This window comes from Salvelinus fontinalis, chromosome 6 (genome assembly GCF_029448725.1).
Source record: "Salvelinus fontinalis isolate EN_2023a chromosome 6, ASM2944872v1, whole genome shotgun sequence".
Classification (NCBI taxonomy): domain Eukaryota; kingdom Metazoa; phylum Chordata; class Actinopteri; order Salmoniformes; family Salmonidae; genus Salvelinus; species Salvelinus fontinalis.
The window spans coordinates 10,810,939-10,826,668 of NC_074670.1; the positions used below are offsets into that span (position 1 = coordinate 10,810,939).

At 52.1% G+C, this 15,730-nt stretch overlaps 1 protein-coding gene across 3 annotated transcripts in view; it reads left to right on the forward strand.

The window, feature by feature from the left end:
* The window catches only part of LOC129857007 (sodium bicarbonate cotransporter 3-like), a 105,025-nt gene that overhangs the window by 46,000 nt on the left and 43,295 nt on the right, over positions 1-15,730 (forward strand). For 2 of the 3 annotated variants that reach the window (XM_055924859.1, XM_055924861.1), the window contains exons 8-12: positions 1,465-1,515; positions 2,513-2,670; positions 2,848-2,935; positions 3,063-3,209; positions 3,379-3,479. In XM_055924859.1, coding sequence (XP_055780834.1) covers positions 1,465-1,515; positions 2,513-2,670; positions 2,848-2,935; positions 3,063-3,209; positions 3,379-3,479 — 545 coding nt within the window. The remainder of the gene's footprint in view (positions 1-1,464; positions 1,516-2,512; positions 2,671-2,847; positions 2,936-3,062; positions 3,210-3,378; positions 3,480-15,730) is intronic. The other variant, XM_055924860.1, reaches the window with a different exon arrangement.

Consider the following 15,730-nt stretch of genomic DNA (forward strand, 5'->3'; position numbering starts at 1 on the left):
TACCCCATAATGACAAAGCAAAAACAGGTTTTTAGAAATAAAATAACTGAAATCACATTTTACATAAGTATTCAGACCCTTTACTCAGTACTTTGTTGAAGCACTTTTGGTATTGATTACAGCCTCAAGTCTTCTCAAGCTGAGAAGATTTTCTCAAGCTCTATTTTCAGGTCTCTCCAGAGATGTTTGATTTGGGTTCAAATCAGAGCTCTGGGTGGGCCACTCAAGGACATTCAGAGACTTGTCCCAAAGCCACTCCTACATTGTCTTGGCTGTGTGCTTAGGGTCGTTGTCCTCTTGGAAGGTGAACCGTTACCCCAGTTCGAGGTCCCGAGCGCTTTGGAGCAGGTTTTCATCAAAGATTTCTTTCCTTCGATCCCGACTAGTCTCCCAGTCCCTGCCTTTGAAAAACATCCCCATAGCATGATGCTGCCACCACCATGCTTCACCGTAGGGGATGGTACCAGGTTTCTTCCAGACATAACACTTGGCATTCAGGTCAAAGAGTTCAATCTTGATTTCATCAGACCAGAGAATCTTGTTTCTCTTTGTTTGAGAGTCCTTTAGTTGTCTTTTGGCAAACTCCAAGCGGACTGTCATGCCTTTTACTGAGGAGTGGTTTCTGTCTGGCCACTCTACGATAAAGGCCTGATTGGTGGAGTGCTGCAGACATGGGAGAACCTTCCAGAAGGAAAACCATCTCCACAGACGAACTCTGGAGCTCTGTCAGAGTGACCATCGGGTTCTTGGTCACCTCCCTGACCAAGGACCCCCCCCCCCCCCCGATTGCTCAGTTTTGGCCGGGCGGCCAGCTCTAGGAAGAGTCTTGGTTCCAAACTCCTTCTATTTAAGAATTATGGAGGCCACTGTGTTCTTGTGGACCTTCAATGCTGCAGAAATTATTTGGTACCCTTCTCCAGATCTGTGTCTCAACACAATCCTGTCTCGGAGCTTTACAGACAATTCCTTCGACCCCATTGCTTTGTTTTTGCTCTGACATGCACTGCCAACTGTGGGACCTTATATAGATAGGTGTGTGCCTTTCCAAATCATGTCCAATCAATTGAATTTACCACAGGTGGACTCCAGTCAAGTTGTAGAAACATTTCAAAGATGAATTTCTAAAAACCTGTTTTCGCTTGGTCATTATGGGGAATTGTGTGTAGATTGAGGTAAATAATGAATTGAACGTGACAAGTGGAAAAAGTCAAGGGGTCAAATATACAATGCATTCGGAAAGTATTCAATCTCATTTGAAATAATACATGGTGGCGCTGGATATTGAACAAAGGGACTGGTTTCCGCTCCTTGGGGGACTGATGGGTATGAGAACAGTGTATTATGAGGATGATGTTATAATAAAAGTGGTGACATCATGGATCCAGATTGGACCCTAGCTGAGTGAGCTGAGTTTATGGTGTGATCTGAATTAAGTTGTGCCCCTGTTTGTCCCGCCCTCAGCAGACTTGCCACTGTAGTTGTGGTTCCCGGGGCGGGGGTGCCAGGAGGCCTGCAGTAAGTTCTCTCTCCTGTCAATCACTGGCCCTGGCCAATCAGTGCTGTTGTGTTGTCCCTGGCTGATCCATGAGGCTGTTGTACCGTACCGTGACGTGACTGTACATGACATGTTACCTGCCAGTGCTGTGTGTGACTGCAGTGTTGTGACTGTTGATCTGTCTGTAGTGGTCCGACCGTTGTTCAGAGAATCTGATGTTTTGATGATCTTTTTTTGTGCAGCAGTACGGCTGTCAGCAGCACAGATATAGTTCCAGCAGCAAACGCACATATTCTATGTGATTTATTATTTATTAGGTGTCCTGTTTGATCAAATCAAATTTATTTATATAGCCCTTCTTACATCAGCTGATATATCACAGTGCTGTATAAAAACCCAGCCTAAAACCCCAAACAGCAAGCTATGCAGGTGTAGAAGCACGGTGGCTAGGAAAAACTCCCTAGAAAGGCCAAAACCTAGAGAGGAACCAGGCTATGAGGGGTGGCCAGTCCTCTTTTGGCTGTGCCGGGTGGAGATTATAACAGAACATGGCCAAGATGTTAAAATGTTCATGTATTTATTTTAGTCCTCTAACAAAACATATATTTTAGAAATGAGTTGCTCAACTGGACCTTGATAAACTGACTGCAGCGTGTTTGAACAGGGCTGTATCAAAAGCCTGCACACCCATCAGCTCTCCAGACTGAGGGTTGACCACATGCGTTTATACAGTTGCCTAACAGAGATTCTACATTGTGGGTTAAGTGCCTTGCACAACGACAGGAGATGGTAGACTACATGGGAGTGCAGCCTCCAAGTGTTGATACCACATTTCTGCCCAAAAATATATACTTCTATTTAAACACCACCAATTGTTGGTGATGGGAATTTAGTTTAAAGTCCTGAAATGCAATCTGTCTAAATGTGTATGAACCCTGCATGGCCAATACAATTCAACTTCAGGAACATCCAAGCAGGTATTGTTCCTGTTTGACCCTGTGACCTTCAACCTCCCAGGTGGACATGAACTTCATGAAGAAGATCCCTCCGGGGGCGGAGGCGTCCAACGTGCTGGTGGGAGAAGTGGAATTCCTGGAGCGACCAATCATAGCCTTCATCAGGCTGTCCCCCGCCGTGCTGCTCACTGGTCTCACTGAGGTGCCCGTACCCACCAGGTAACAGTGTGTACATACACTTATCTGAATCGTATGACAGGCATCTAGTAATTTTGACTGTGAAGGAGTTATGGCAATAGACGACAATTTTGGAAAAATATATTGTGTGTTGAGGGGGGTGTGCGGTGGTGTGTGCTTGGATGGACTCTGATTCTATCCTGCTCTCCTATTGGTCAGGTTCCTGTTCCTGCTGCTGGGTCCGTTTGGGAAGGGTCCTCAGTACCACGAGATCGGCCGCTCCATCGCCACACTGATGACAGACGAGGTGAGGAGCACTACAACACAGTTCTGGATTGGTCCAATTTCAACCTTGGCCAATCACCAATCACATGCTGGGGCGTCAGAAGCAGCGACATGTCGTTTGAGAGACTGCTGTTGTCGTCCTGTGCCAGGTCTTCCATGATGTAGCGTACAAGGCCAAAGACCGGAACGATCTGCTGTCGGGGATAGATGAGTTTCTTGACCAGGTGACCGTCCTACCCCCAGGAGAGTGGGACCCTACGATACGAATCGAGCCCCCCAAGAGTGTCCCGTCTCAGGTGAGGGATCTGGACGATATCAGTTGGCTGCTATTGAACGTGTGAGACATGCTGACGGGTAATATTGTAAGAGAACCGCTGTGGACACGGTGTGTGTACAGTACGGATGGTTAGAATGTTGAGGGCTGTGCAGTAACCTGGCCTGTGGGGGGCTTTTCTCTCTACACAGGACAAGAGGAAGATGCCCTCATTGCCCAACGGCTCTGCCCATAATGAGTCCTTCAAGGAAGACCAGCACCAAGCAGGACCAGAGCTACAGAGGACAGGGAGGTGGGTCTCTCTCACACACTAACACACACAATGGGTTTTCTTTAAGTCCCTTTTGATGAAAAGGAGCTGCCAGACTGAGTGGTCACCTTGGCAGCTCATTATAAAAGCATTATAAACATGAAGAGAGCTGTTCACTAGAGGTCTGGAAAGTCTTTCATGTGTCTGATGTAGAAGCTGAAGAGATCTACTGCAGCCTTTCATCTAGCAGCACTTCACCAGTACTCCACAACCCCACACACACACCGTCTACACACCAGTACTCCACAACCCCACACACACCGTCTACACACCAGTACTCCACAACCCCACACACACACCGTCTACACACCAGTACTCCACAACCCCACACACACACCGTCTACACACCAGTACTCCACAACCCCACACACACCGTCTACACACCAGTACTCCACAACCCCACACACACACCGTCTACACACCAGAACTCCACAACCCCACACACACCATCTACACACCAGTACTCCACAACCCCACACACACTGTCTACACACCAGTACTCCACAACCCCACACACACACCGTCTACACACCAGTACTCCACAACCACACACACACACCGTCTACACACCAGTACTCCACAACCCCACACACACCGTCTACACACCAGTACTCCACAACCCCACACACACCGTCTACACACCAGTACTCCACAACCACACACACACACCATCTACACACCAGTACTCCACAACCCCACACACACACCGTCTACACACCAGTACTCCACAACCCCACACACACCGTCTACACACCAGTACTCCACAACCCCACACACACACCGTCTACACACCAGAACTCCACAACCCCACACACACCGTCTACACACCAGTACTCCACAACCCCACACACACACCGTCTACACACCAGTACTCCACAACCCCACACACACACACCGTCTACACACCAGTACTCCACAACCCCACACACACACCGTCTACACACCAGTACTCCACAACCCCACACACACCGTCTACACACCAGTACTCCACAACCCCACACACACACCGTCTACACACCAGTACTCCACAACCCCACACACACACCGTCTACACACCAGTACTCCACAACCCCACACACACCGTCTACACACCAGTACTCCACAACCCCACACACACACCGTCTACACACCAGAACTCCACAACCCCACACACACCATCTACACACCAGTACTCCACAACCCCACACACACTGTCTACACACCAGTACTCCACAACCCCACACACACACCGTCTACACACCAGTACTCCACAACCACACACACACACCGTCTACACACCAGTACTCCACAACCCCACACACACCGTCTACACACCAGTACTCCACAACCCCACACACACCGTCTACACACCAGTACTCCACAACCACACACACACACCATCTACACACCAGTACTCCACAACCCCACACACACACCGTCTACACACCAGTACTCCACAACCCCACACACACCGTCTACACACCAGTACTCCACAACCCCACACACACACCGTCTACACACCAGAACTCCACAACCCCACACACACCGTCTACACACCAGTACTCCACAACCCCACACACACACCGTCTACACACCAGTACTCCACAACCCCACACACACACACCGTCTACACACCAGTACTCCACAACCCCACACACACACCGTCTACACACCAGTACTCCACAACCCCACACACACCGTCTACACACCAGTACTCCACAACCCCACACACACACACCGTCTACACACCAGTACTCCACAACCCCACACACACACACCGTCTACACACCAGTACTCCACAACCCCACACACACACCGTCTACACACCAGTACTCCACAACCCCACACACACACACCATCTACACACCAGTACTCCACAACCCCACACACACTGTCTACACACCAGTACTCCACAACCCCACACACACACCGTCTACACACCAGTACTCCACAACCCCACACACACACCGTCTACACACCAGTACTCCACAACCCCACACACACACACCATCTACACACCAGTACTCCACAACCCCACACACACTGTCTACACACCAGTACTCCACAACCCCACACACACACCGTCTACACACCAGTACTCCACAACCCCACACACACACCGTTTACACACCAGTACTCCACAACCCCACACACACACCGTTTACACACCAGTACTCCACAACCCCACACACACTGTCTACACACCAGTACTCCACAACCCCACACACACACCGTTTACACACCAGTACTCCACAACCCCACACACACTGTCTACACACCAGTACTCCACAACCCCACACACACACCGTTTACACACCAGTACTCCACAACCCCACACACACCGTTTACACACCAGTACTCCACAACCCCACACACACCGTCTACACACCAGTACTCCACAACCCCACACACACACACCATCTACACACCAGTACTCCACAACCCCACACACACTGTCTACACACCAGTACTCCACAACCCCACACACACACACCATCTACACACCAGTACTCCACAACCACACACACACTGTCTACACACCAGTACTCTACAACCCCACACTCACACACCGTCTACACACCAGTACTCCACAACCACACACACACTGTCTACACACCAGTACTCCACAACCCCACACACACACCGTTTACACACCAGTACTCCACAACCCCACACACACCGTTTACACACCAGTACTCCACAACCCCACACACACCGTCTACACACCAGTACTCCACAACCCCACACACACACACCATCTACACACCAGTACTCCACAACCCCACACACACTGTCTACACACCAGTACTCCACAACCCCACACACACACACCATCTACACACCAGTACTCCACAACCACACACACACTGTCTACACACCAGTACTCTACAACCCCACACTCACACACCGTCTACACACCAGTACTCCACAACCACACACACACTGTCTACACACCAGTACTCCACAACCACACACACACTGTCTACACACCAGTACTCCACAACCCCACACACACCGTCTACACACCAGTACTCCACAACCCCACACACACACCGTTTACACACCAGTACTCCACAACCCCACACACACTGTCTACACACCAGTACTCCACAACCCCACACACACACCGTCTACACACCAGTACTCCACAACCCCACACACACACCGTTTACACACCAGTACTCCACAACCCCACACACACCGTTTACACACCAGTACTCCACAACCCCACACACACCGTCTACACACCAGTACTCCACAACCCCACACACACACCGTCTACACACCAGTACTCCACAACCCCACACACACACACCATCTACACACCAGTACTCCACAACCCCACACACACTGTCTACACACCAGTACTCCACAACCCCACACACACACCGTCTACACACCAGTACTCCACAACCCCACACACACACCGTCTACACACCAGTACTCCACAACCCCACACACACACACCATCTACACACCAGTACTCCACAACCCCACACACACTGTCTACACACCAGTACTCCACAACCCCACACACACACCGTCTACACACCAGTACTCCACAACCCCACACACACACCGTTTACACACCAGTACTCCACAACCCCACACACACTGTCTACACACCAGTACTCCACAACCCCACACACACACCGTTTACACACCAGTACTCCACAACCCCACACACACCGTTTACACACCAGTACTCCACAACCCCACACACACCGTCTACACACCAGTACTCCACAACCCCACACACACACACCGTCTACACACCAGTACTCCACAACCCCACACACACACACCGTCTACACACCAGTACTCCACAACCCCACACACACACCGTCTACACACCAGTACTCCACAACCCCACACACACACACCATCTACACACCAGTACTCCACAACCCCACACACACTGTCTACACACCAGTACTCCACAACCCCACACACACCGTCTACACACCAGTACTCCACAACCCCACACACACACCGTCTACACACCAGTACTCCACAACCCCACACACACACACCATCTACACACCAGTACTCCACAACCCCACACACACTGTCTACACACCAGTACTCCACAACCCCACACACACACCGTCTACACACCAGTACTCCACAACCCCACACACACACACCGTCTACACACCAGTACTCCACAACCCCACACACACACACCGTCTACACACCAGTACTCCACAACCCCACACACACACACCGTTTACACACCAGTACTCCACAACCCCACACACACCGTCTACACACCAGTACTCCACAACCCCACACACACACCGTCTACACACCAGTACTCCACAACCCCACACACACACCGTCTACACACCAGTACTCCACAACCCCACACACACACACCATCTACACACCAGTACTCCACACACACACCGTCTACACACCAGTACTCCACAACCACACACACACACACCGTCTACACACCAGTACTCCACAACCCCACACACACACCTTCTACACACCAGTACTCCACAACCCCACACACACACACCATCTACACACCAGTACTCCACACACACACCGTCTACACACCAGTACTCCACAACCCCACACACACACCGTCTACACACCAGTACTCCACAACCCCACACACACTGTTTACACACCAGTACTCCACAACCCCACACACACCGTCTACACACCAGTACTCCACAACCCCACACACACACTGTCTACACACCAGTACTCTACAACCCCACACTCACACACCGTCTACACACCAGTACTCCACAACCCCACACACACACCGTTTACACACCAGTACTCCACAACCCCACACACACTGTCTACACACCAGTACTCCACAACCCCACACACACACCGTTTACACACCAGTACTCCACAACCCCACACACACTGTCTACACACCAGTACTCCACAACCCCACACACACACCGTTTACACACCAGTACTCCACAACCCCACACACACCGTTTACACACCAGTACTCCACAACCCCACACACACCGTCTACACACCAGTACTCCACAACCCCACACACACACACCATCTACACACCAGTACTCCACAACCCCACACACACTGTCTACACACCAGTACTCCACAACCCCACACACACACACCATCTACACACCAGTACTCCACAACCACACACACACTGTCTACACACCAGTACTCTACAACCCCACACTCACACACCGTCTACACACCAGTACTCCACAACCACACACACACTGTCTACACACCAGTACTCCACAACCCCACACACACCGTCTACACACCAGTACTCCACAACCCCACACACACACCGTTTACACACCAGTACTCCACAACCCCACACACACTGTCTACACACCAGTACTCCACAACCCCACACACACACCGTCTACACACCAGTACTCCACAACCCCACACACACACCGTTTACACACCAGTACTCCACAACCCCACACACACCGTTTACACACCAGTACTCCACAACCCCACACACACCGTCTACACACCAGTACTCCACAACCCCACACACACACACCGTCTACACACCAGTACTCCACAACCCCACACACACACACCGTCTACACACCAGTACTCCACAACCCCACACACACACCGTCTACACACCAGTACTCCACAACCCCACACACACACACCATCTACACACCAGTACTCCACAACCCCACACACACTGTCTACACACCAGTACTCCACAACCCCACACACACACCGTCTACACACCAGTACTCCACAACCCCACACACACACCGTCTACACACCAGTACTCCACAACCCCACACACACACACCATCTACACACCAGTACTCCACAACCCCACACACACTGTCTACACACCAGTACTCCACAACCCCACACACACACCGTCTACACACCAGTACTCCACAACCCCACACACACACCGTTTACACACCAGTACTCCACAACCCCACACACACACCGTTTACACACCAGTACTCCACAACCCCACACACACTGTCTACACACCAGTACTCCACAACCCCACACACACACCGTTTACACACCAGTACTCCACAACCCCACACACACTGTCTACACACCAGTACTCCACAACCCCACACACACACCGTTTACACACCAGTACTCCACAACCCCACACACACCGTTTACACACCAGTACTCCACAACCCCACACACACCGTCTACACACCAGTACTCCACAACCCCACACACACACACCATCTACACACCAGTACTCCACAACCCCACACACACTGTCTACACACCAGTACTCCACAACCCCACACACACACACCATCTACACACCAGTACTCCACAACCACACACACACTGTCTACACACCAGTACTCTACAACCCCACACTCACACACCGTCTACACACCAGTACTCCACAACCACACACACACTGTCTACACACCAGTACTCCACAACCCCACACACACCGTCTACACACCAGTACTCCACAACCCCACACACACACCGTTTACACACCAGTACTCCACAACCCCACACACACTGTCTACACACCAGTACTCCACAACCCCACACACACACCGTCTACACACCAGTACTCCACAACCCCACACACACACCGTTTACACACCAGTACTCCACAACCCCACACACACCGTTTACACACCAGTACTCCACAACCCCACACACACCGTCTACACACCAGTACTCCACAACCCCACACACACACACCGTCTACACACCAGTACTCCACAACCCCACACACACACACCGTCTACACACCAGTACTCCACAACCCCACACACACACCGTCTACACACCAGTACTCCACAACCCCACACACACACACCATCTACACACCAGTACTCCACAACCCCACACACACTGTCTACACACCAGTACTCCACAACCCCACACACACACCGTCTACACACCAGTACTCCACAACCCCACACACACACCGTCTACACACCAGTACTCCACAACCCCACACACACACACCATCTACACACCAGTACTCCACAACCCCACACACACTGTCTACACACCAGTACTCCACAACCCCACACACACACCGTCTACACACCAGTACTCCACAACCCCACACACACACCGTCTACACACCAGTACTCCACAACCCCACACACACACACCATCTACACACCAGTACTCCACAACCCCACACACACTGTCTACACACCAGTACTCCACAACCCCACACACACACCGTCTACACACCAGTACTCCACAACCCCACACACACACCGTTTACACACCAGTACTCCACAACCCCACACACACCGTCTACACACCAGTACTCCACAACCCCACACACACACCGTTTACACACCAGTACTCCACAACCCCACACACACCGTTTACACACCAGTACTCCACAACCCCACACACACCGTCTACACACCAGTACTCCACAACCCCACACACACACACCGTCTACACACCAGTACTCCACAACCCCACACACACACACCGTCTACACACCAGTACTCCACAACCCCACACACACACCGTCTACACACCAGTACTCCACAACCCCACACACACACACCATCTACACACCAGTACTCCACAACCCCACACACACTGTCTACACACCAGTACTCCACAACCCCACACACACACCGTCTACACACCAGTACTCCACAACCCCACACACACACCGTCTACACACCAGTACTCCACAACCCCACACACACACACCATCTACACACCAGTACTCCACAACCCCACACACACTGTCTACACACCAGTACTCCACAACCCCACACACACACCGTCTACACACCAGTACTCCACAACCCCACACACACACCGTCTACACACCAGTACTCCACAACCCCACACACACACCGTCTACACACCAGTACTCCACAACCCCACACACACACACCGTTTACACACCAGTACTCCACAACCCCACACACACCGTCTACACACCAGTACTCCACAACCCCACACACACACCGTCTACACACCAGTACTCCACAACCCCACACACACACCGTCTACACACCAGTACTCCACAACCCCACACACACACACCATCTACACACCAGTACTCCACACACACACCGTCTACACACCAGTACTCCACAACCACACACACACACACCGTCTACACACCAGTACTCCACAACCCCACACACACACCTTCTACACACCAGTACTCCACAACCCCACACACACACACCATCTACACACCAGTACTCCACACACACACCGTCTACACACCAGTACTCCACAACCCCACACACACACCGTCTACACACCAGTACTCCACAACCCCACACACACTGTTTACACACCAGTACTCCACAACCCCACACACACCGTCTACACACCAGTACTCCACAACCCCACACACACACACCATCTACACACCAGTACTCCACAACCCCACACACACTGTCTACACACCAGTACTCCACAACCCCACACACACACACCATCTACACACCAGTACTCCACAACCACACACACACTGTCTACACACCAGTACTCTACAACCCCACACTCACACACCGTCTACACACCAGTACTCCACAACCCCACACACACACCGTTTACACACCAGTACTCCACAACCCCACACACACTGTCTACACACCAGTACTCCACAACCCCACACACACACCGTTTACACACCAGTACTCCACAACCCCACACACACTGTCTACACACCAGTACTCCACAACCCCACACACACACCGTTTACACACCAGTACTCCACAACCCCACACACACCGTTTACACACCAGTACTCCACAACCCCACACACACCGTCTACACACCAGTACTCCACAACCCCACACACACACACCATCTACACACCAGTACTCCACAACCCCACACACACTGTCTACACACCAGTACTCCACAACCCCACACACACACACCATCTACACACCAGTACTCCACAACCACACACACACTGTCTACACACCAGTACTCTACAACCCCACACTCACACACCGTCTACACACCAGTACTCCACAACCACACACACACTGTCTACACACCAGTACTCCACAACCACACACACACTGTCTACACACCAGTACTCCACAACCCCACACACACCGTCTACACACCAGTACTCCACAACCCCACACACACCGTTTACACACCAGTACTCCACAACCCCACACACACTGTCTACACACCAGTACTCCACAACCCCACACACACACCGTCTACACACCAGTACTCCACAACCCCACACACACACCGTTTACACACCAGTACTCCACAACCCCACACACACCGTTTACACACCAGTACTCCACAACCCCACACACACCGTCTACACACCAGTACTCCACAACCCCACACACACACACCGTCTACACACCAGTACTCCACAACCCCACACACACACACCGTCTACACACCAGTACTCCACAACCCCACACACACACCGTCTACACACCAGTACTCCACAACCCCACACACACACACCATCTACACACCAGTACTCCACAACCCCACACACACTGTCTACACACCAGTACTCCACAACCCCACACACACACCGTTTACACACCAGTACTCCACAACCCCACACACACACCGTCTACACACCTGTACTCCACAACCCCACACACACACACCATCTACACACCAGTACTCCACAACCCCACACACACTGTCTACACACCAGTACTCCACAACCCCACACACACACCGTCTACACACCAGTACTCCACAACCCCACACACACACCGTTTACACACCAGTACTCCACAACCCCACACACACTGTCTACACACCAGTACTCCACAACCCCACACACACACCGTTTACACACCAGTACTCCACAACCCCACACACACCGTTTACACACCAGTACTCCACAACCCCACACACACCGTCTACACACCAGTACTCCACAACCCCACACACACACACCGTCTACACACCAGTACTCCACAACCCCACACACACACACCGTCTACACACCAGTACTCCACAACCCCACACACACACCGTCTACACACCAGTACTCCACAACCCCACACACACACACCATCTACACACCAGTACTCCACAACCCCACACACACTGTCTACACACCAGTACTCCACAACCCCACACACACACCGTCTACACACCAGTACTCCACAACCCCACACACACACCGTCTACACACCAGTACTCCACAACCCCACACACACACACCATCTACACACCAGTACTCCACAACCCCACACACACTGTCTACACACCAGTACTCCACAACCCCACACACACACCGTCTACACACCAGTACTCCACAACCCCACACACACACCGTCTACACACCAGTACTCCACAACCCCACACACACACCGTCTACACACCAGTACTCCACAACCCCACACACACACACCGTTTACACACCAGTACTCCACAACCCCACACACACCGTCTACACACCAGTACTCCACAACCCCACACACACACCGTCTACACACCAGTACTCCACAACCCCACACACACACCGTCTACACACCAGTACTCCACAACCCCACACACACACACCATCTACACACCAGTACTCCACACACACACCGTCTACACACCAGTACTCCACAACCACACACACACACACCGTCTACACACCAGTACTCCACAACCCCACACACACACCTTCTACACACCAGTACTCCACAACCCCACACACACACACCATCTACACACCAGTACTCCACACACACACCGTCTACACACCAGTACTCCACAACCCCACACACACACACCGTCTACACACCAGTACTCCACAACCCCACACACACACACCGTCTACACACCAGTACTCCACAACCCCACACACACACCGTCTACACACCAGTACTCCACAACCCCACACACACACACCGTTTACACACCAGTACTCCACAACCCCACACACACTGTCTACACACCAGTACTCCACAACCCCGTCTACACACCAGTACTCCACAACCCCACACACACACCGTTTACACACCAGTACTCCACAACCCCACACACACCGTTTACACACCAGTACTCCACAACCCCACACACACCGTCTACACACCAGTACTCCACAACCCCACACACACACACCGTCTACACACCAGTACTCCACAACCCCACACACACACACCGTCTACACACCAGTACTCCACAACCCCACACACACACCGTCTACACACCAGTACTCCACAACCCCACACACACACACCGTCTACACACCAGTACTCCACAACCCCACACACACACCGTCTACACACCAGTACTCCACAACCCCACACACACACACCGTCTACACACCAGTACTCCACAACCCCACACACACACCGTCTACACACCAGTACTCCACAACCCCACACACACACCGTCTACACACCAGTACTCCACAACCCCACACACACACCGTCTACACACCAGTACTCCACAACCCCACACACACACCATCTACACACCAGTACTCCACAACCCCACACACACTGTCTACACACCAGTACTCCACAACCCCACACACACACCGTCTACACACCAGTACTCCACAACCCCACACACACACCGTCTACACACCAGTACTCCACAACCCCACACACACACCGTCTACAAACCAGTACTCCACAACCCCACACACACTGTCTACACACCAGTACTCCACAACCCCACACACACACCGTCTACACACCAGTACTCCACAACCCCACACACACACACCATCTACACACTAGTACTCCACACACACACCGTCTACACACCAGTACTCCACAACCCCACACACACACCGTCTACACACCAGTACTCCACAACCCCACACACACACACACCATCTACACACCAGTACTCCACACACACACCGTCTACACACCAGTACTCCACAACCCCACACACACACACCGTCTACACACCAGTACTCCACAACCCCACACACACACACCGTCTACACACCAGTACTCCACAACCCCACACACACTGTCTACACACCAGTACTCCACAACCCCACACACACACACCATCTACACACCAGTACTCCACAACCCCACACACACCGTCTACACACCAGTACTCCACAACCCCACACACACACACCATCTACACACCAGTACTCCACAACCCCACACACACCGTCTACACACCAGTACTCCACAACCCCACACACACACACACCGTCTACACACCAGTACTCCACAACCCCACACACACACACCGTCTACACACCAGTACTCCACAACCCCACACACACTGTCTACACACCAGTACTCCACAACCCCACACACACACCGTCTACACACCAGTACTCTACA